Source organism: Astyanax mexicanus, chromosome 23, assembly GCF_023375975.1.
Source record: "Astyanax mexicanus isolate ESR-SI-001 chromosome 23, AstMex3_surface, whole genome shotgun sequence".
Lineage (NCBI taxonomy): Eukaryota > Metazoa > Chordata > Actinopteri > Characiformes > Acestrorhamphidae > Astyanax > Astyanax mexicanus.
This window is the reverse complement of record NC_064430.1, coordinates 2,839,934-2,864,449: the sequence shown is the minus strand read 5'-3', so window position 1 is coordinate 2,864,449 and position 24,516 is coordinate 2,839,934. Positions and strand designations below refer to the sequence as shown.

The 24,516-nt window shown below is 40.7% G+C and overlaps 1 protein-coding gene across 4 annotated transcripts in view; it reads left to right on the top strand.

Moving 5' to 3' along the window:
- Window positions 1-24,516, top strand: part of dpy19l3 (dpy-19 like C-mannosyltransferase 3) — a 92,366-nt gene that overhangs the window by 43,033 nt on the left and 24,817 nt on the right. For all 4 annotated transcript variants that reach the window (XM_022665288.2, XM_022665290.2, XM_022665289.2 and 1 more), the window contains one exon: window positions 477-559. In XM_022665288.2, the coding sequence (XP_022521009.2) occupies window positions 477-559 (83 nt within the window). The remainder of the gene's footprint in view (window positions 1-476; window positions 560-24,516) is intronic.

The following is a 24,516-nucleotide window of genomic DNA, read 5'->3' as shown; positions in this document are numbered from 1 at the left end:
TCTTTCACGGACTCACGCTCTCTATCTATCTGTCTGTCTATCTCTTTTTCTCTCTATCTGTAGATCTTTTTCTATCCACTGTCTCACACATTTTTTCTCACACTCTTTCTCTCACCCACACTATATCTATCTCGCCCTTTCTGTGTCTCTCTCCCCTCTCTCTCTGTACCTCACTCCCATCTCCCTTTCTCTTTCACTCTACCTTTATCTCTGTCTGTCACACTCTCTCATTCAGTCTCACACACTTTCTGTCTCTCTCTCTCTCTCTCTCACTCTCTCTCACAGTTCCTCAGGTCGTTATATACGTTCAGTTCTACTGATATAATAACTGTTATTTTACTGTAGGTTTAACTCTCTGCATTTGATCTATAACTCTCACTCTTATTTTCTCTCTCTCTCTCTCTCCCTCTCTCTCTCTCTCTCTCTCTCTTTCTGTTTCTGTGTGTGTGTGTGTCTGTCTGTGTGCGGTGCTGCAGTTTTGGCCCAGGTTATCAGAGGAAGTGTCTGAGCTGAGGGAGTTTTATGATCCGGATACGGTGGAGCTGATGAACTGGATCAGGTAAGATATAAAATACACTGTATAAATGTGTAATATATTTATCACACTTTATTACAACACAATCATTTTAGATAATAAAGAACACTGAGCAGCTTCTTCTACCGTTACTGCACCTCTCTAGTGCTACAGTGTGCAAGTCTTCCAAACTATGAAGGACAATATATGGAATTATTTAGTTTTGAACATCTCTGCTGTATTTTCTCAGTCAACTTTATAAGGTAGGATTTCAGTTAACAGCTGTGCTGAACTCAAGAGTTAATTACTTGAATTTCTTGTCTCTTAATAAAGTGTTTGAGAGTATCAGTTAAAGAAAAGTAGTGAAGAGGTAGAGTTACAGGTATACAGTGAATAGTGAATATTTGAGTAATGTTCGAATCCAGATTATGAGAAGAAACAACTACTCAAAAAAGTAAAGAAAAAAAATGACTGTACCACTTTAAAATACTTTAAAATACTACTTTTATAAAGGGTTTTTAAATGGTTTACAATTAGTTTATTAACGGTTACTAATTAGGTTGTAACTGCCTTAAAAATCCTTAATAATCAGTTATAACACATACCTAGAAAGGGCAACAATGACCTGTTGTTTGCCAAATAGTGAACCCACAGCCATCTATACTGTTGCCCTTTCTACGTATGTGTTATAACTGATTATTAATGATTTATAAGGCATTTACAACCTAATTAGTAACCAATAATAAACTAGTTGTAAACCATTCATAAAACCCGACTAAGAGGAAATAAAGGTGAGTTAATCCAAAAAGAAGCATTTCCAGTCATCACAAAGACGGTCAGAAACATTATCACTTCATTTACAATAAAAAAAAAAAAAAAAAAAAGTGATTTGTTTTTAGGCCAGGTTTTGTGTTTCAGAGACACACACACGCAACACACACACACACACACGCTCGCTCATGCACACACTCATGGACCCGTTCTTAAACACCCAGCCAGTTTGGACCTGTGCCTCCACAGAACAAAAGCAGAGATGATTGGCTGTTTCCGGCGGTTTCCGGCGGTACCTGTGTTTTGTATGGGCTGTTTTTAGACGCTCTGCATGAATAAGACATTAAGTCCTGGGGAGAGCCCAGCGGCGGGCAGCCTGCCGGACTGTGTTTCATCACCGCCATCAGAAAAAACATATATTTACCCCCACTGTCCTGCTCACACTGTACTCACAAATATATTCACTCCCCCACCCAAATCACTGAACTCCGCTTCTTAATAAAATCAGCAGCTAGGCATGCTGGGATTGCTTCTACAAACATTAGTAGTGAAAGAATGGGTCTCAGGCTCTCAGGAGCTCAGTGAACTCCAGCACTGTGGTACCGTGATTGGATGCAGCACCTGTCCAGCAACAAGAACACTACTAAGCAATATTCCACAGCCAACTGTCAGTGATATTATAACACAGTGGGAGAGACTGGGAACGACAGCGACTCTGTGCTCCGTCAGTGTAAAATAACAGAGCGGGGTCAGCGGATGGCATTTATTTACAGTAAGCTTATATTTTCAGATAGTAGCTAGCGGTTCGTCCCACTTAGCTTGTTTTAACACGTTAAACAGGAAGGCCACAGTTCAATAATACTCTCCTCTAAGTGGCGAAAGAACCAATTAGCGATTAGCGGGTAATGCTAATGCTGCTCCAGCAGTGCTAGCCTGGGTTAGAATCAGTCCAGTATACTCACCTCTGAACAGCAAAAGTGCTAGCGTGCTTAGAGTGGTTAGCAGCTAATGCTAATACTGCTCCAGTCTTGAGTTTCGGCGCTGGAGAGCTAAACTGAAACTGAAAGAGCAGCTTTACTGCTCCTTAATACCTGACTGGTAGAATTCATACATAAGGAACACCAGATTATAAGACGCACCGACCGTTTTTGGGATTATTAAAGGATTTTAAGTGCACCTAATAGTGCAAAAAATACAGTATTAATTTAGAATCATTATTGCAATGAGCACATGCGTCAGGAATTGCTTTCTTTGCTGCTTCTTTTAAAGAGATATCATGCAGTACCAGTCAAACGTTTTGGCACACCTCTTCTCATTTAATGTGTTTTCTCTCTTTTTATGATTTTTTTACATTGTAAATATCTAATTAATAACTATATATAAGACATACAGGAACACTTACTGAATTATTCTGTAAATAAAGTGTTAAACAAACCAGAATCTATTTTCTACTTTAGATTCTTCTAAATAAGTATCAGATTTATATTTGAGGACAGATCTGCAGACTCTCGATGAAATTTTAATCTGTGTCTTCATGAGGGAGAGTCACCTGGAATAGTTTTCTCAGCGCATTGAAGGAAGGAGTTCCTGGAGGTGCTGAACAATAGCTGCTGCTTTTCTTTCCTTCACGCTGTGAAGCTCCAGCTCATCTCAATTAAATCACCTCAAATCACCATCTCAGTTCTCAGGTTTAGATCAGGGGATTAATGTGGAGGAAAAACACTTTTTTTATATACTGTTTACTACATAATTCTATATGTGTCCCTTAATCGTTTGCATGTCTTTAATATTAATCTACAATGTAGAAAATACAATCAATGAAGAAATAAAGAGGAAAAACATTGAATGAAGAGATGCGGCCAAACTTTTTTTTGACTGGCAAAATCTGGTGACAGTCCCTGTATTGTTGTTTTTTTTTTCCCTCACATTAAAAGTGGTTGCTGTGGTACCTTCATGAGTTTGGTAGATTTGACATTTGAAGGGTGCTAGAACTTCATTGTACCCCATTCATTCCTATCGAAAATCACTAAAACAGTCTAAAAAGCTGTATTAAAACCTGACTAACAAAATCTGTCTTGGCCATCTGGAAATGGAATTGTGTTATCTTGAAAATGATGAGAATGTTATTACATTTAGACAGTAAATCATAATAGGCATAAAAACAAGGAATGGATTATAATGTTATTTTCGATTGGCGTCAGATTGGGAGGTGTTGAGAGTCTCTGTGTTGTAGGTTTAACATCATTCAGCACAGGTTCTCTCTCTCCTAAGTAAATCTAATTTGAGTTGGAGATTAGAGCGTGAGTTGGGCCGGGCGCTGCAGCCGCTGTAGCATTAAGCCTCTTCTCCACGCTAATTACCCCACCAATGAAAGAGTCAAGCATTCATCTCCTTCTCCAGATCTCAGCACTGCCAGAACACACCCCAACACACACTCCTCCTCCACCCCAACACACACTCCTCCACCCAGGCTCAGTGGAGCGCTGAAAACACCGGACCGGACTGGACTGGGTGGGTGGGCTGATGAACGGGTTGTAGAACGTCTGGCAGAAGAGTTCAGAGGGAGCGCTCATGAAACAGAATACACTGCGTATAATGAACCATTCATGGAGTTCCCGGCAGGTCTTTGACTCCTGTTCTCCACAGCCTTAACTCTTTCTCCTGCAGCCGGTCGGAGGTGAACGTACTCCTGTGCTTTGGCTCATTATCTTGCTGCGTAACCCGGCACTGCGCTTGAGTGTCAGATCACGGGCGGACGGCCCGACATTCTCCTGTAGGATTTTTATTTTATTTTATTTTATTTTTTTACTGTTAAAGAGCAAGAATTCATGCTTCTCTGGTCTCTGAGTGGTTCAGTGAGGCTAAGAGAGCGTGTTCACGCCAGCCTTTGAGAGAAGTGTTTGATAGGTGTGCTGTTTTATATGTTAGGGGTGTTTTGAAATTCATAATTCAGTGCTTTTTTCGTCATTTTTCCCTTTTTAAAGTTCAGTAAATGTGTACCTGGGCATGGTTAGCTTTCACACCTGGCGTGGTCCTCACCCAAAAAACCACTTAGAGCGTTTTCATCTGATAAAATCTGATAAAAATAAAAAGTTAAAAAATCTTGTATATTTTTAATATCTCAGTGTATGCAATAATATAATTTAATTTTAATTTTGTTGCAGTAGTATATTCTTGAAATATATTTATTCCAATTTTTGTTTAATGTTTTTTCATATGGCCATGAGCATCGTTTTCGCAAAAATACCATAAAAAAAAATCAGTGTGTCACTTGCTCATTATTTCCTTAAGAGTGTTTTCAAATCTGATGATAAAAAATAATTAAAAAAAAAAATCTAGTATTTTTGAAAATATCTCAGTTAGGGCTGTGCAATATCATCAGAATGTATGCAATAATATAGTATAGTAGTGTATTCTTAAATGTTTTTTCATATCGCCAAAAGCATCGTTTTCGCAAAAACACTATGAAAAAAATATGATATTACTTAAAAAACCTTTCGCCCACACCTTCTACAGGCGAGCTGTCAACTGTGCAGCTTGAATTAGGGCGTCAGCGTGTCTTTGCTATCGTAATGATGGGAAAAGTACACATTGCATGACTTAAATGTAGGCATGTACTAAATCTCTTAATTTCTTATGGGTGTATTTTGGACAAAAAAACAAAACAAAAACAAACTTGAAATAATGTCACTTGCTCATCATTTCCTTTAGTAGCCAGGTGAGCTCTCTCAGTTAGGGCTGTGCAATATCATCATAATGTATGCAATAATATAATTTAATTTTAATTTTGTTGCAGTAGTGTATTCTTGAAATATATTTATTCCATTTTTTTAAATGGAATAAATTTTTTTCATATGGCCAAGAGCATCATTTTTGCAAAAATACCTTTAAAAAAATCTTGGTATTAGGGTGTCTTTGCTATCGTAATGATGGGAAAAGTACACCTTGCTCGACTTTAATGTACGCATTAATTTTGGACAAAAAAAAAATGCGAAAGAAACCAATGAGAGTGTCACTTACTCATCATTTCCTTTAAGAGCCAGGTGAGCTCTGACTTTGGCAGATTGCTGTTTTAACGGTGCAACTTCCTGGACGTGCCCACCGCAGCTCAGAGTCTGTATTTTTTACATTTATTATTTTATTTACATTTAAATATTCACTATAAAAAGTTTTTTCATTATTTTACCCTCTTTAAAGTTCAGTGGATGTGTGTTCCCGGGCATGGTTAGCTTCCATACCTGGCGTGGACACCACCAGAATCCACTTAAAGCATTTTCACACCTGTAGTAGTAAAATTTCTATGATCTGGATCAGTTGATGAGTGGATCAAAGTCAAAGTCAAAGTGGTTTTTATTGTCATTTCAGCTATATACAGAGTACACAGTGAAACGAAACAACGTTCCTCCAGGGACCATGGTGCACATAAACACAGTGTAGACACAACAATAGTGCAGACAGACAATACAACACAATACAGACAAAGAATAAAAAATAACAAGACAGTGTGCAAATTTTGCGGTGTGCAAAAAAGACCAGGTGAGGTAGTAATTACCTCTATTACACAGTGTGCAATAGAGTCCAGTGAGGTAGTAGGGTTTTTAGTGCTTTCCATTTTCTGGGGTAAGTGGGGTAAGAGTGTGTGTGCATGTACAGAAAAACCATCAGTTCAGTCTCTGCAGTTGAGGAGTCTGATGGCTTGGGGGTAGAAGCTGTTGCAGAATCTGGTCGTGCTGGACCGGATGCTGCGGTACCTTCTTCCCGAAGGCAGGAGGGAGAACAGTTCGTGTGAGGGTTGGGTGGGGTCATTCACAATGCTGGTTGCTTTGCGGATGCTGCGGGTGGTGTAAATGTCCGTGATGGAGGGGAGAGAGACGCCGATGATCCTCTCAGCTGTCCTCACAATACGCTGGAGGGTCTTGCGGTCAGAGACGGTGCAGGTCCCAAACCAGGCAGTGATGCAGCTGCTCAGGATGCTCTCAATGGTCCCTCTATAGAAGAGTGTGAGGATGGGTGGAGGGAGACGGGCCTTTCTCAGCTTCCGGAGGAAGTAGAGACGCTGCTGGGCTTTCTTGGCTGTAGAGCTGGTGTTCAGGGTCCAGGTGAGGTTATCTGCTAAGTGGACACCAAGGAACTTGGTGCTCTTAACAATCTCCACAGAGGACCCGTCGATGTTGAGTGGAGAGTGGGTGTGTTGTGCTCTCCTGAAGTCAACAACCATTTCCTTTGTCTTGTCCACATTCAGGTGAAGGTTGTTGACTGTACACCAGTCTGTCAGCCGCTGCACCTCCTCTCTGTATGCTGACTCATCGCCTTTGGTGATGAGACCCAGCACGGTTGTATCATCGGCGAACTTTATAAAGCTGTTAGAACTGTGTTTTGCAGCACAGTCATGAGTCAGCAGGGTGAACAGCAGAGGACTCAGGACACTGCCCTGGGGGGCCCCAGTGTTCAGTGTGATGGTGCTGGAGGTGCTGCCCCCGAACCGGACTGACTGGGGTCTCCCCGTCAGAAAGTCCAGGATCCAGTTGCAGAGGGGGGTGTTGAGGCCGAGCGAGCTTAGCTTCCTGATGAGGTTCTGTGGGATGATTGTGTTGAATGCTGAACTGAAGTCTATAAACAGCATTCTGACGTAAGTGTCCTTCTTCTCCAGGTGGGTGAGGGAGAGATGAAGGGTGGTGGTGATGGCATCGTCCGTGGAGCGATTGGGACGATACGCAAACTGCAGGGGGTCCAGTGAAGAGGGCAGTTGTGTCTTGATGTTCCTCATGAATAGCCTCTCGAAGCACTTCATGATGATGGGTGTAAGTGCAACGGGACGGTAGTCATTGAGGCAGGACACTGTGGACTTCTTCGGCACGGGAACGATGGTGGTGGACTTGAGGCACGTTGGGACAGTGGCGCTGCACAGGGAGATGTTGAAGATGTCCGTGAGAACATCTGTCAGCTGGTCTGCGCACTCCCTGAGCACTCTGCCGGGGATGTGGTCTGGGCCTGCAGCTTTTCATGGGTTGACTCTGTGCAGAGTGTTCATAAACCATGCATAAAAGTTGTTCAGGGCATCAGGGAGGGAGGCATCACGTTCACAGGACGGTGGCATTGTCCTGTAGTTGGTGATTGCCTGGATGCCCTGCCACTTGCGCCACGCGTCACCCGTGTCCTTGAAGTGGCTGTGGATTCTCTGGGCGTGTGCGCGCTTTGCCACTCTGATAGCTCTTGACAGGTCGGCTCTCGCTTTCCTCAGGGCCACCTTGTCACCCACTCTGAAGGCGGAGTCGCGGGTCCTCAGCAGCGCACGTACCTCAGCAGTCATCCAAGGCTTCTGGTTTGGGCGTGTAGTGATGGTCTTGGAGACAGTGACATCATCAATACACTTGCTGATGTAGCCAGTGACTGATGCTGCATACTCCTCCAAATCAACAGAATCAGTACGCGCTGGGGATGTTTGTGTAAACAAGATCCAGCGCGCTCGCTCCTCTCGTTGCACAGTCCACATGTTGATGGAATTTAGGGAGCACTGACTTGAGATTTGCGTGGTTGAAATCTCCGGCGATAATAAACAGTCCGTCTGGGTGTTTGTTCTGCAGATCGATGATAGTCCGATAGAGTTCACACAGAGCCTCTTTAGCATTAGCACCAATGCTAGCGCTGGGTGGGATGTAGACAGCAGCTATTAGAACGGCGAAGAACTCCCGTACTAAATAAAAAGGTCTGCACTTGACTATCAGGAACTCCACCAGCGGAGAGCAGTGTTTGGCGACAGTCACAGCGTTGTTACACCATTCCGTGTTGATGTAAACACACACGCCTCCACCGCGGGTCTTCCCGGATAGAGCCGCGCTCCTATCCGCTCTGAACGCGGTTAGCCCGGCTAGCTGAATGGCGCTGTCCGGAATGTTGTCGTTCAGCCACGATTCCACAAAAACCAAAGCACAGCAGTCTCTGAACTCACGCTGGGTTGTTCGCTGGAGTCGGATGTAGTCCAGTTTATTGTCAAGGGAACAGACGTTTGCCAGAAAGAGCGATGGTATAGCCGGCCGGCTAGGACTAGCCTTTAGCCTCGCGCGGATCCCGGCTCTCTTTCCGCGCTTCCGCTTACGCTCGCATCGCTTGCGATGGCACTTCCGCTGGGCTCCGGCGTCAGGAAACACCGCGGGCTGGCGGCCTGGGTCTCTTAGCAGGCTAAGCTCAAGTAGCGTCTGCAGAACCTCGTCCGGTAGCGTGTTTTCTGGCTGATTTCTCCACTGTAGCAGGGTCTGGCGGTGGTAGAACATGTGCACGGGTGTTCCGATGCACATATTTGCAGGAAATAAACGGAAAAAACGACAAATGGTAACACAAAAGCACCGTTTAACGGACCCGGAGCGGCCGCTGTGTGTTAACGCGCCGCCATCTTGGGTGGGTACCAATCGTTTATTTGGAGCGTTTCTCTGGAGCCTCCGTTTGATTTAGTTTGGTTTCACACAGGCATAAAAGCCTAAACACACCAAAAAACCACGCAGGCACATCACCCAGACTTGATTCTGAATCGAATTGTGGGATTCCCAAAGATTCACAGCCCTAGTTGCCATTTACTTGTGGTGTAGTGTTGTATGAAATGCTTTGTTGGCTTTACTCCAGATGCATTATAGAATAATATATAAACAAGACCCCTGTAAAATCATCACAGAGTGCATGAGAACATGTTGTTTTAATTGGTGAGGTCTGGATTGGTTCATTAGATGTTGACTGTTTGAGGCCAGCAGTTTGCTCTCAGGCTTCATTAAGCATTATCAGTATCTGGAGCTGCTCTCGCTGGAGCTCAGAGCAGGGCTGAAACAGGATTGGATGGTTCCCCTTTCTGGCACAAGTGGAGCAGCAGGGTCTGTGTGCAGAGAGCTGAGTCAGGGTTCGACTCCAGGAGATTACTCATTGTCATGCAACTAGGCCCCGAGCTTTTTCATTCCTAATAAACGAGTAGAAACGGCATTATAGAACTTCCTTCTCCAACTCTTTTCCATTACTGGAGCTGCAACACTGGCCATCTATAGTCATATCCGAGCATTATGACCACCTCTTCCCTGTTTCTACGTTTATTGTTTATTATTAGAAATGGGACCGATCCGATAAAATATTGATATCGGGCCGATATTGACAAAATTTAACATATCAGATATCAGGGTGACCACGGCCGATACACTTACCGATCCATATTCCAGTCCACAGCTTGAGCTGGACAATAAATCCGCTGTAACGTAACAAGAAGCTCATCACTGATCCGGATTCCAGTTCCACGGTTTACCCTGAACCCCCAGCAGCTTCAGTCTGAGGCTGACTGAGTAAAATGTAGCTGTTTAGCTACAAAGAAAAAGTAGATAAACAGCTACAGACTGGAGTAAACTATAGTCGTAATCCACATATCCTATAAAACAACAGCATCTACAAACACTAACCAGCACAAACACACCCATCTGTTGGTAAAAACAGTGATTAACTTGGTTGGGAAATACAGTTAGCATCGCCAGTTAGCCGTTAGCATCTTCATTGAGATCTGCAGTCTGTTAGCCTAGCTAGCATTGGGCCAACAGCTGCATTCTGGCATTGTGAATGTAATAAGTAAAGGGCTGTGTGGTCAATTTCAGCCTCATTATGTAACCTTAATCATAGTACTAATAATAAACTAAAAGTATCGCAATTTGTATTTGTATCGGTATCGGCAATTTTATATCAGTTTTATATCGAAAAAAGTGGATCGTCCCATCACTAATTTCAAACTAATTAATAACTTAATGCTTCCAAACTTTCATTTTTCAGCAGGATTTGGCACACTGCCCACACTGCCATAAGTACCCTTATATAATATTCTAATTTTATAAAACACTGATTGCTTGGCCATAATAAACAATAAAATCTATGAGTTTCACATTTTAAACTGAAATAAAGTAACTTTTCAATGATATTCTAATTTTATAAAAGATGCACTAGTACAGTATATTACGTATTTGCATTGTTTGGGAAAGAATCTGTTAGTTTAAGCCGTCCTCTGACTTGGAAACGCCCATATGTAAAATATTTAACTCCTGTTAATAGTGTTAGGTAATACATGGAGCAACGTTACACTTCTAACACTCTCCTCACTCTTGTTTACCACAGTGTGCAGCAGCTGAGGAATGCAGATGAGCGCGAGTGCTGGGAGCACTGCTGTCTACTGCTTTGTCCACTCGCTGTAGATTAAGTGTAATTTGAATTAAGTCGTGTGAATAGAGAGCTCTGCAGGAGCATTAAGACGTGTCGGTCTGCAGAGCTCTCCCTCGAGCTTACCCAATGTGGTGCTGAACCTTCAGTAACTGCTGGAGTGTGTGTGTGTGTGTGTGTGTGTGTGTGTGTGTGTGTGTGTGTGTGTGTGTGTGTGTGTGTGTGTGTGTGTGTTTGTGTGTGTGTGTGTGTGTTTGTGTGTGTGTGTGTGTTTGTGTGTGTGTGTGTGTGTGTGTGTGTGTGTGTGTGTGTGTGTGTGTGTGTACTATAAACTCATTTGATCATATATATATGACATTTTATAGTTGTATAATAATTACAGACTGTATTCCTGTATCTGTTTCTCTAGATACTTTTCATTATTCTTCTTTCACCCTTTTCCTTAAAGTACCGGTACTAAATAAATGTGGTATTGTACTCTTTTTAATGACGCGTGGCTCTACCTTTTCTGAATACACCTCCGATGCGCTATTTCAACAGGACAATGTTTCTCCACACACTGCTGGATGATCAGCATCTCCTCTATGTTTAGTGGAGCTGAGAATTTGGGATTATTGGTGTGAATCGGTTCACAAATAGAATCAATGATTCAAAACTAGGCCTGTCCCGATGAGAATATTTTGTGGACGATATATCGTCCCAGAGATTATTGCGATATACAATATTTTTGTAATTTTAAGACTATTAAATCCCACTGATGTAATGATGACAGAATAGCATAAAAAAGCAATTAAACACTTTTTAAAGACAACTAAATTTTAGTTATTAATTTTTTTTTTTTATAAATTGTTCAGGATTTATATACTTATTTCTTCATCTACTTTAGTGCACACTGTGTGTGTGTTATGGGCTGGTGTACATTTTTTGAGTTATTAAGCTAAGGCTTGGTGCTGATTGGGTTAAAGTACCCTTCTCTTAAATACCTAAAAACTACGTAAGACAAATCGCTGGCGAAGCCACTGTCGCGTGGAGCTCAGCTACTGTCCGGTGAAACTTTTTAACTGTTAAAAAGCTCTGCAGGACAGTATGAGAATAGATGCTCCGCGGTACAGTTAAAAAGCTCAGCGCGACAGTAGATGAGCTAAAGAGCTAAAAGTACAGTAGGTGAGCTCCGCGCGACAGTAGGTGAGCTCCGCGCGACAGTAGGTGAGCTCCGCGCGACAGTAGGTGAGCTCCGCGCGACAGTAGTAATTTGTTTAAATTATCCTTCCATCTTTTTATCTTCTCACATAATTTAAACAAAATTTATAGGCCATTTAAATTGAAAAATCGCTTCTGAATCAAATCGAATCGTGACCCCAAAAATCGGAATCGAATCAAATCACCAGACACTGAGAGATTTGCACCCCTAATCTGGTGAGCCTTATAGTGTGAAAAATATGATAAATGGTGTTCTGTACTGTTTTTAATGACTGAATACACAATCCGATGCACTATTCCAGGGCTGTCGCGAGGTATTTTAGAAATAGAATGAAAGTTGGCCCGCTGTTAAGCAGGTTTTTATAATGTGAGATTCAAAGTTTGAACGCTAGGTGTCAGAAACGGGCCAAAAAGTCTAAAAGCGGAGAGAGTGCGCATTTGTAGCGCAGAAAAACGGGACAAAGAGTCTAAAAGTGGAGAGAGTGCACATTTCTAGCGCAGAAAAATGGGACAAAGAGTCTAAAAGTTGCCGTAATTAAGGAGTTTAATATTAAGAGACATCATGAAATTAAACATCTTAAAAACATCTGAAAAATCTTAGTTTACACAACACTGTCAAAGATAGATAAAGAGAGTAAGTCAAGTAAAATGGTGTGTAAATGAAAGTAATCAGGAAAATGTATTATTTAAAGTGGTATATTTCTTTATTTGTTTTATGACAGAGTCTGTGGCCCCTGACTTCAAATATATTTCTCCTTTTAGCCCCCAACAAAAAAAGTTTGGACACCCCTGATCTATTCCAGCAGGACAATATTGGTCCACACACTGCTGAGATTTGTGAATAATTGGTGTAAAATCACCATTACTTTATTGGTGAATGTATTTGTCCCTCCTCAGTGTGACTGATCCTTGGCATTTCCCGCCGCCTCTCTCCGTCCCACAGATCCCGACTCGCTCTTTGTCGTCGTTGTGACACTCTGTCATCATCGTCAGTCTTATCACTCGGCTCGTCTGCCTGCCGTATAATTAATTTCCTCTCTATTGTTTTGCGATTTTTATACCGCACATCCTCTTTGTTAGAGGGGAGAGAAACGGTTATTTCCGTTATTCCGTTTTCGGTTATTTCCGAATGCTGCCTTGTTTTGGAATAATGAAGACAAATTAGCCTTTTGTTTTCTCCGGAGGAAGAAACTTTCGCGGCCCCTCGGAGCATGGGTAATTTATGTTCCTCGAATGAACAAAGATGCTTTTCATTTTTTTTTTCCCTTTTTTTTTTTGCTGCTGCAGATTCTCTGTTTTCTTTTTACTTTTCTCCCCCGGATTCCGCGTTTCCTCCCTCCTCGCATCCCTTCGATTTTCACTCCCGCACTGATTGTTGCTCTCGCACTTTATTTTCTCCTTTTTTTTTTTTTTTTTTTTTTTTGCTTTTTAATTTGCGCAAATTAACACATTTTTTTCTGAAGCTGCCTTGGGAGAACCTTCACTAACACAACAAAAAGCTTAAGCGACTGGCTGTGGCCTGACTTCTTACCTCTAACATCACTTTTACACCTTTTACTCCCACTAACACCCATGCAGTTACTTGTATATTAATTACAGACTGTAGTTCTGTATCTGTTTTTCTCCATACATTATTATCCTCCTTTCCCCTTGTTCTGTAAAGTAACTGTACTAAATAAATGGGGTATTGTTCTGTTTTTAATGATGAAGTATTGATATTATATCAATACATCCCTACTAGTGGCTCTATGTTTTTTGAGTACACACTTCAGTGCGTTATTCAAAAGGACAATGTTCTTCCACACACTTTTGGATGAACAACATCTCCTATATGATCACAATCTGAGAGGGATTTTTGGTGTGAATCGGTTCACAAATCAAGTGCAGATTGGAATCAATGATTCAAAACTTAGTTTTTCGAGCACATGCATTGATATCAGGTTCTGAGCTACTGTAAATTCTTGAGTTATGAAGCTAAGGCTTATTGCTCATTGGGTTGAGTTGGTTATTGTACTGTCTTTAATGGCCTGTCCCTCTCTTTTGTGAAAACACACTCTAATGTGCTATTTCAGCAAGACAATGTTCGTCCACATACTGCTGGGCTGTACGAATACAGTGTCCTTTATGATCAGTGAAGCTCTGATTTTTGGAATATTGGTGTGATTCGGTTCACAAATGGAATGCAGATTGGAATCAATGATTCAATACTTTGTTTTATGAGCCTATGCATTGATATCAGGCTCAGGACTATTGTACATTCGTTGAGTTATTAAGCTGTGGCTTGGTGCTGATTGGGTTAAAGTACCCCAGTCCCAAGTACCACTGGCTGTGGCCTGACTTTTTACCTCTTAACATCATTTTTAACACCTTTTACTCTCACTCACGCCCATGCAGTTATTTCCCCCTCGTTTTGCTGTGACTAATGAGCTCATATCCTGCATTTTTGTGTTAAACTTTTTTGTTCTGGATCTCCAAAACATCTCCCACAATCAGCCTGGTATACGCATGCTTCTCATGTCAAAACTTTACTAAAGTTCAGTCACACCTTCTCATTCAGTGTTTTTTTACTTAATTTATTTTCTACATTGTACATTTAATATTAAATACATTAAAACAGAAATCCCATAATCCAAACCCAGCCGTAGCTCTCCAGGTTTAGTTTTAATTCTCCAGGTTTAGTTTTAATTCTCCAGGTTTAGTTTTAGTTCTAGGTTTAGCTTAAATGTTTTAGGTTTAGCTTAAATGTTTTAGGTTTAGCTTTAGTTCTCCAGATTCAATTTTAGCTTTACAAGTTTATCTTTTAGTTTTCCAGATTTAGCTTTATCTCTCCAGGTTTAACTTTAGCTCTCCAGGTTAAGTTTAGGTCTCCAGGTTTTGCTTTAACTCTCCAGGTTTAGCTTTAACTCTCCAGGTTTAGCTTTAACTCTTTAGGTTTAACTTTATCTCTCCAGGTTTTGCTTTAGTTCTCCAGGTTTAGCTTTAGTTCTCCAGGTTTAGCTTTAACTCTTTAGGTTTAGCTTTAGCTCTCCAGGTTTAGCTTTAGTTCTCCAGGTTTAACTTTAGCTCTCCAGGCCAAAAGTTTGGACACATCTTCTCATTCAATGTTTTTCTTTATTTAATGTATTTTATACATTGTAGATTACTATTACTAGATTACTTTAGGTTTAGCTTTAGGTCTCCAGGTTTAGCTTTAACTCTCCAGGTTTAGCTTTAGCTCTCCAGGTTAAGCTTTATCTCTACAGGTTTACCCTTAGCTCTGCAGCTTTGTGGAAGAGACTCAAAATTAAACAACATTTCAGAAAACAAGTGTTTCTGGAGAAGTTTGAGAAGTTCTACCGTTTCGTCTTTGTTTTTTCACATCCAGGACACGTCCCCTATAATATACCCTCCTGGTTTGTAATGCTGTGAGCGTAAGTGCAATAAGATTGGGTGTTGATTGTGAGTTTGAGTTAATTGCAGTGGGATTGAGTGTTGATTGTGCGTTTGAGTTAATTGCAGTGTGACGGAACCCATTTCCTGCGAGAGACTCGGCCGCTCTCTCGCGCTCGACGCTCTATTTGCAGCTTCCAAATTGCTCACTTTAGCCTGTAGCTGCCTCTCCAGAAACACTCGGATTGAAATTTCATTTAACTCCGAGTCACTTCCTCTCATCTGCAGATCAATCACATGGCATTTCGGTGGCTGCTCTCGCCGGATCAATCGGATCATGACTCTATCTGAACTCTTAATCGATATCCGCCTCTCCGCCTGTCTTGTCCTGTCCATCTCCTCGGCTTTCTCCTCTTCCCTGTCCGTCACTATTCTGGTCTGACTGCCAACCCATCTATCTCTCTATCTCTTTCTCTCTATCACTTTGTCTTGGGCGTCTGCCAGCTCACATACTCAGTATTGAGTGATCAGCACTCTCCTCCAAGCGTGTTGAGCTGCCCTTTAACGTTACATCAGCTGCATTCAGAATAGACACAATACCTGGCTTTCAACCTGCCAGATAAAGGTTAGGGCTCACTTTTCTCTGCTAGAGTTTCCACTAAGGGATGATGTTGATGGTGCAAAATGTTAATTTGAGGCCACTAGATAAAGCACTAAGGCCAGGAGGTGATACATTTATGCCACAAGATACTGTAGTGACACTAAGCGATAATATGCTGAGAGCACATGGTGATAAACTAACTTATTAACGCCAGATGATAATATCTAGGTCCAAATCTAATTTTTGAGGTGACAAAGTAAATAAATACATAAATAATGCATTTATGTATTATGTATATGTACTGCGATCATGAGGTAATTTCCTGTGGCCACAAGTTAATAAATTAAGGTCTCAAAATACTATTCTAAAGCCACTATTTTTTTTTATATAAAGGATTAAGATAATACTTTGAGGTGACAAGAAAGTAAATAAATACATATATAATGCATTGACACATTATGTATATGTACTGCAACCATGAGGTAATTTCCTGAGGCCACAAGTTAATTAATTAAGGTCTGAAGATAGTATCCTAAAGACACTATTTTATATATAAAGGCCATAAGATAATATTTTTGAGGTCACAAGATAATACACTGAGACTTTAAGGAAATATGCTGTAGCTATGGTATAATGCATTGAGACATGAGACAAATTGCTACTTTTGGCAGTGTGCCAAGTCCTGCTGGAAAAAGAAATCCACATCTCAGTAAAAGTTGATAGCAGAGAGAAGCGTTCTGCTGACAACTTATGGAGATGCTGATTTCATTTTCCAGCAGGACTTGGCACACTGCCAAAAGTAACAACAGGTCTTAATATTTAAATTTTCTGAATTTTCTGGGTTTTCATTGGCTGTAATCAACATGAAAGAAATAAATGCTAAAATAGATCACTCTGTGTGCGCTTTCTTGGGGCTCCAGCAGCTGATGACAAGCTACATGACCGGGATTCGAACCAGTTGCTTCTACATTACCCATGATGATACGCTGCTTACAGGGGGCCAAGCGCTGTTTAACAAGGTGGATGAGTTCATATAGCAAACCAGCTCTCAGTGCTCTTTATTCATTTTTTTTTTTTTTATAAATTTGCCTTGCATTATATTTCATTATGAATGTATCAATTTCATGTAGCTTGCCATCAGCTACCGGAGCCCTGAGAGAGCACAGTTGAGCACAGATTAGAATATCATTTATCATTTAATGATTATAACTGAATCATTTATTTCAGTTATTAAGATGTATTACACATGGAGTGATCTTTTTATTTATTTTTTTAGGAGCTCGATCTGTCTCTCTTACTGTCTCTTTCTCTCTCTCTTTGTCTCTCTCTTTCTCCTGGCATATTAAACAATTAGTAAAAAGGATATAGTCTGCCAGAGCTAAGCCACACTACTCTATTATTACTGTCCTTCCTCAATAATACTGAAAGAAAAAGGTTAATTTCATAGTTATTATAATATTATGTTATAATTTCGTTAGTGCCAAATTAGTGGTCTAAAAATGCCCATAATATTGTTCATCATATTAATATTTTGCAAACAATATTTTGTCCCAGAAATTATTGTGACGGGTAGTTTTGGGCGATATGGGGATAATCCTATATATATATATATATATATCAAATGAAAACAGATGAGGTGGATGCAGGAGCTAATTTTTTTTAATTATACAGGTGTTTAAATTGAGTTATCAAAATAAACTCAATTAACATTTTTTTAAAGTGTCCGTCAAATAATGTAAAGCAGCGTCATTATATGCTTTTTTCGTGAAGACTACTTTATCACTTATATAAACCGACTTTATGCAAAGTGGCTATACACTTTTCTATCGTCCCCACGATATTTATAGTCATATCGCACAGCACTAGTGACGGGCCTACCAATAGCATCAGGTCTGTGGGCGACAGCACCTTGCTAATGCTAACGGGGTCAGTAGAAAGAAGTCTAGAAGTCTCTAGCTTTGTTCTAATTCACAGAAGGATCAAAAATTCACAAATAACAGATGTTTACAATAGCCGCGTGTTACAGGGCATCTCTGAACGGCCGACTCCGAGCAACCCTGCGGCAGATTTTCATCAGCAGTGAGAGAAAAAAGCCCTGTGGTCTGGAAAATGAGATCATAGTGGGCATGTGAACTCCAGACCGGCCGATTGAAGCCGAGACCAGCGTTGCCTGGTCTGTCGGATCTGGATTTCTGCTCCTGTGTGCAGATGGTTGGGTCAGAATTTGGCATAAACAGCAGGAGCTCATGGATCCATCCAGCCTGGTATGAATGGAACAGGCTGGGGGGTTGGTTAGGGTTGACGTGGCCCATATTTAAGCCTTTCTGATAAAGCAGAGACTGTATTAATGAGCGTTTTATTGAGAGTTTTAAACGGTGCATTGCACAAACCAAGCTGTGATGTTGGCCGGGTCTGCTGTGAAGTTGGTTGCCCGTTTTTCCTCTTGGTGTGAAAAACTGTGTTAAAAATATTTAGTAAAAAGTCTACTCCAGTAGAGTTGCGTCAGCAGATCTTCTTTAATAATTAATTACAATAGAACTACTATTTTTTTTTAGGCAGTAGTGCTGCAGCACATACCAAACAAAATCCAATTAAATACTGTATGTCCAAAAAAAAAGTCTCCTCAGATTAATAAAAGAAACAAAACGTAAAAGAGCTCTTCAAGGTTGCAAATGTCTAATTCCATTGCCCAGGCAAGATTACTATGCATTCAGTTGAGTCTGGGATTTGAACCTACAAACTATTGATTGTTGGCATCTCTTGCCAAAAGCCTAAGCTCTCCATTACAGTCATTTCTGGCATTTGAACCCACAATCTCCTGGTTGTTAGCATTTAATACCGGTAGGCTGGTAACCACTCCATTATGAGTTCTTTAGCTCCGTTTCTGGGATTTGAACCAACAATCCATTGGTGGTTGGCTTGTTTCCATATATTTATAGGTCTTCATTACAGACAGCAGTCCACCTCATCCCAAAAATGTTGGTTGGAACCCTAGAGAAAAAAGTTTGCAGTCAGTTCTGGGATTTTAACCCCACAATTTCCTGGTTGTTGGCATCTTTTATCAATAAACTGGCAACGACTTCATTATGGGTTCTCTGTCACAGACAACTCTTTACTGTCTCCCAAAAATGTTGGATGGAACTCCAGAGAATTAGGTTTGCAATTTGCAGTTTAGGGATTGGAACCCACAATCTATTAGTTGTTGGCATCTCTTACTAGTAGGTTGCTAGACCATTCATTATAAATGCTGATGTCTCTACAACAGACAACACTCTAAAGAATTGGATGGAACCCCAGAGAATGTATTTTACTGTTATTTCTGGGATATAAACAAACTATATCCTGGTTTGTTATGATTTCTGAGTTTAAGTCACATATGACACTTTAACTCATTCCATTGTAGCTGGGTGGAACTCAAAGAATGATTTTCACAGTTTACAGTCAGTTTGTGGGATTTGAACCAACAATCTCCGGATCGTTGCTTTTTATTTTTGTTGGTTGTTTTTAGTTTTTATTCACAAACAACACTCCAACTCATCCCATATATTTTGTACAGAGCTCCAAAAATACATTTAACAGTTTGCAGTTAATTTTTTGGGGGGGATTTTAACACACAATCTATTGGTTGTTGCGTCACTTACCAGTAGGCTGTAAGACCATTTAGTATGAATGCTGATTTCTCTACTACAGACGACACTACAACTCATCCCTAAGTTGCAGTGTGGAACTCTAGAGAATGAATTTCACAGTTAGCATTCAGTTTGTGGGATTTGAACCAACAATCTCCTTATTTTTGTTGGTTGTTATGAATTATGAGTTCTTAGTGACATAAAAACACTACAACTTATCCCTAAGTTGCTGGATGGAACTCCAGAGAATGAAATTTGCAGTTATTTCTGGGATATGATCCAACAAAATCCTGGATGGTTGTTTCTGTGATTTCTGATTCTTTCTGAGTTTTCAGTCACATATGACACTTCAACTCATTTCATAGTTGCAGGGTGGAACTCCTTAAAATGAATTACACAGTTTACAGTCTGTTTGTGGGATTTGAACCAACAATCTCCTGGTTGTTGCTTGTTATTTTTGTTGGTTGTTTTGAATTCTGAGTTTTCAGTCACAAACAGCACTCCAACTCATTTTATAGTAGGTGGGTGTAACTCAGTGAAGAATTCATTTTACAGTTTACGGTCAGTTTGTGGGATTTGAACCAACAATCCTTTGGTTGTTGGCATCTCTTACCAGTAGGCTGCGAGACCTTTCATTATGAATGCTGATTTCTCTACAACAGACAACACTACAACTAACCCCAGAGGTGTTGGATGGAACTCCAGAGAATGAAGTTTGCCATTATTTCTGGGATATAAACCAACTATATTCTGGTTGTTTGTTCTCTGATTTCTGATGATTTTTGAGTTTTCAGTCTTGTATGACACCTCAACTCATTCCATAGTAGCTGCTGGAACTCCTAAGAATGAATTTCACAGTTTACAGTCAGTTTGTGGGATTTGAACCAATAATTTCCTAAATTCTGAGTTCTTAGTCACAGAAAACACTTCAAATCATCCCAGAGGTGTTGAACGGAGCTCCAGAGAATGGAGTTTGACTGCTCCACAGTGTAGAGCCAATCTACTATCTAATAAATAGGCTGAGTGTTTATTGTATTAAACATGATTAATCTTCGCCACTTTTCTACTGAAGTGGTCTCGCTGGATCCCGCCTGAGCTGGGAGTGTTATTTGCGCCCGCTGTGCATGTCTGGCTGTGGGGTTCATTTTCTTTCTACTTCAGTGAAAGAGAGTGTGTGTGTGTGTGTGTGTGTGTGTGTGTGTGTGTGTGTTCTGAACTCAAATAGTACAGCTCTATTTCAGACATGTTTCCAGACAGAAACTAACAGAACAGCCGGATAAACCTGTCCACATGTCCGATGCCTTCTCTGGGATCACTCCCCGGAATAAACAGCTTCTACTGTGAATTTTTCGGAACAGACTTCGTACAGCTTAGTTCTAATTAGGTTTCAATACTGAAGGTTTTATTTTCTTCCTGTTCTGCTGCTCTGTATTTCTTTTGCATGCAAAAATATGTTTTAATGTTATGTTTAAAGTCACCATTATGAGTTCTCTATAAGTTCTGTATCACAGACAACACTCAAACTCATCCCAAAAGTTTTAGCCAAAACTTCAAGAATGAAATGTGCAGCCATTTATGGGATTTGAACCCACAATGTCCATTTTGAGTTCTCTATCACCGGTGACACTTCAACTCAGCCCAAATATTTTGGATGGAACTCCAGATAATAAAGCTTGTTTAGCTCGTCCCAAAGATGTTGAGTTTGCAGTCTGTTTTTGGGGATTTGATCCAACAGTCTTCTGGTTGTTACTGTTGTTGGTTATAATGAATTCTGAGTTCTTGGTTACAGGAGACACTCCAACTCATCCCACAAGAAACACTCCAAAAAAAAATATTTTACACAAGTTACAGTGAGTATTTTTGGGGGATTTTAACCCACAACCCATTGGTGGTTGGCTTGTTCCCATATCTTTCCAGTAGGCTTTCAGCCACTATATTATATATTTGTAGGTCTTCATCACAGACAACAGTCCACCTCATCCCAAAGATGTTGGGTGGAACCCCCAGAGAAAAAAAAAATAATTGCAGTCAGTTGTGGGATTTAAACCTACAATCTTCTGGTTGTTATTTTCTGACTTCTCAGTAATAGATCCTCAACCCATCATCCCTTATGATGTTGGACAGAACCTCTCCAGAGAATGAAGTTTGTAGTTTAGATTTAACTCTGGGATTCGAGCCTACAGTCTCCAGCGTTCTGTTAACTGTTTTTCTGAACAGTTCTCACAGTTTAGCCTTAATTAAGTTTGAATTCTTATCCTTCTTTTTCTTTAAATTTCTTCTGTTTCAGCTGATTTCTCTCTCCGTTGCTTGCACTTCTTTTAGCGTAAATTCTTCTGGCCTGCCTCCTCCACCTAACTCACAGCCCGATGGATTTTCTGCTCGCTTTCTGCTGACTAACTAGCAGAGTGATTGACCGATGATGGGCGTTCGGTCCGGTCTGCCCCGACTCCGCTCATCCGTTTGGCCTGAATCGACAGCGCGTTCTGACGGCGGACGTTTTTTCCGGGGCTCTGCGTCGTCAGGTTGACGCGGCGTTGATGTTCAACTTTGATCCTGTCTTTCTTTGACGCTGTACTCGGTTCGTTTATGAAGGATCGCTTTGCTGATCGAAGCTTTTCAGCGCTTGAACATCTGCTGATATGTCAGGAGAAGATGGAGCGAGCTACACTTAGCTGACTTGCTGAAAGTTGAGCCGTCCCAATCGCCCACCGCTGAAGAGGATTGGATAGCCGGGCCCAGATCGCGAGCTTGGCGGCTGGCTGGTTGTTAGCGTTTGCTGATGAACCGACTGTCGTTTGGAGGTCGTTAATTTAGTTTCGGCAGGTGCTGCGGGCAGTGTATCATCCAAAAGCTAACACACCTGCATCGCCCTGCGTGACCGCGACCGTAGGACGAGCCACCGGCGCCGCGACCGTCCCGCTAGCTTCAATATTAATGTTGTTAATCAATTTTTATAATGTCAAAGGGGTGCGAGGCTAATGCGAGCTGACATTTACGCAAGAGAATATAATTCGGAAATGAAATGCAAATCAGCCCGGGGGCCGGAGGAATCCCTCGTCAATATGGAGTAATTAAACTGGAACAACCCCCCCACCACCCGTAACCAGTACTACCACCACCACTAATACCATATACCTCACCTTTCCTGGAACTGGAAGTCTGGAAGTGAGCCTTAAGAGGAGAGAATGGTCTTTTTTTATATGGCTCTTATTGGCTATTAGCTCCTTTTCAGACGATTCAGAGTGATGAATTCTTTTTTAAATTTCCAAATCTTAACTTAATTTCAAAAGATTTAACATGGGAGCAAGTGCATATCGTCGCTGTCCGATTAAAAACGATTTTTAGTTTACTACATAATTTGAACAGACAAACTGTCCCTTACACTGTGCCAAACCAATAGAAACTCTTCAAAATGATCTGAAATAGACTTCCATTGAAAGCTTGAAAGGTTTTTTTCTCTCTCCTGTAAAGTTGCTGTTTTGGAGATAAGTGTTTTTCATTGGACAGCGACGATATACAGCTCTGGACAAAGTTAAGAGACCAAAAAAAAATAAATAAATAATAAAAGAGTTTCTTAGATTTTGCTGAAGAGGAGCTGAGATGATCACAAGCCATCAAACCAAATTGAGCTGCTTAAATTTTTGTACCAGGAGTAAAGCAGCATAAAGTTATCCAAAAGCAGTGTGTAAGACTGGTGGAGGAGAACATGATGCCAGGATGCATGAAAACTAATTAAAAACCACCAGGGTTATTCCACCAAATATTGGATTTCTAAACTCTTAAAAAAAGCTTTCTTGATGATGATTGAACTGGCACTCATCAGGACCACCCCAGGAAAGGAAGATCACCAGTTCATCAGCCTTAGCTTCCCAGATAATGATTCTTCACAGAGTATTTTGGTTTGTTTAACACTTTTAATTTACTACATGATTCCTTATGTGTACTTTCACAGTCTGATAGATCACTATACTATTCATTTACTATGTAGGAAAAAAAAAACTAAATAAAATATAAAACATTGAATGAAAAGATATTTCAAATGTTTGGCGGCTTACTGTATAATTCGTTTATAGGCACAGGATGCTGTTGATGGACTATACGGTGTTTAAGAACTCCAGCAGCACTGCTGTGTCTAATCTATTCATTACCATCTTTGGTTGTTCTGGTTGGATTATGGGCGTAGAAACCAAAAATAGGTCGTAATGTTTTGCTGGATCTGTGTGTAACGGCTCTCTCTGGCTAATGGCTCCTCCTCCTCCTGAGGCGAAAGAGTGATGGATCCTTCCAGATCTCCGATTCCACTTCATTTCGGGAAGATTTGGCATGGGAACAGGCGCGAGTTGTCGGAAGCGAGAGAGCAGAATGGCTGTTGTGAAAGAGGCTGACGGCTGCTGTCTGGAAACGTCGCTGCATAATCAGATTGTGTTCCTTTTTAATATCGATAATACGATGACTGGGCCAGGAGGGAGCACTCAGGCTGGAGCAGGGGTTTGTGGGACTTAATCTGCCTGGTTCAGGGTGTGTGTGTGTGTGCGCGCGCGAGAGAGAGAGACACGAGAGTGTATTGGTGTGAAAGCATGTGTGCATTTGTACGGGACATAAAAGATGAATTTGTGTGTGTGTGTGTGTGTGTACTCATGAGGATGCACATTTGCTATCTTGCAGCTTAATCTCGCCTCCCAAAGGCCTCAAAAGTGTGTGTGTGTGTGTGTTTGTGAGTGTTTTTGTGTGTGTGTGTGTGTGTGTGTGTGTGTGTGTGTGTGTGTACAAGATTGTGTTGTGATGCAAATCTTCTATGCTAAATCCCACCCCTTACAGGCACAACTGTAGAGATGAGTGTTGATTTGCTTACTTTTGTACTTTTGCAGGGCAACATATCAATATTATAAATAAAAAAAAAAAAAAAAATATATATATATATATATATATATATATATATATATATATATATATATATATATATATATGTATATGTAAATTAAACCACTTAAAAATAAGTTTCTTTGATTTTACCAAATTAAAAACCTCTGGAATATAATCAAGAGGAAACTGAACTGCTTGAATTTTTGCACCAGGAGTAAAGCAGCATAAAGTTATCCAAAAGCAGTGTGTAAGACTGGTGGAGGAGAACATGATGCCAAGATACATGAAACAAAAATGTGATTAAAAACCAACCAGGGTATTCCACCAACTATTGATTATTTCTAAACTCTTAAAAATTAAGAATATGAACTTGTTTTCTTTAGATAATTTGAGGTTTA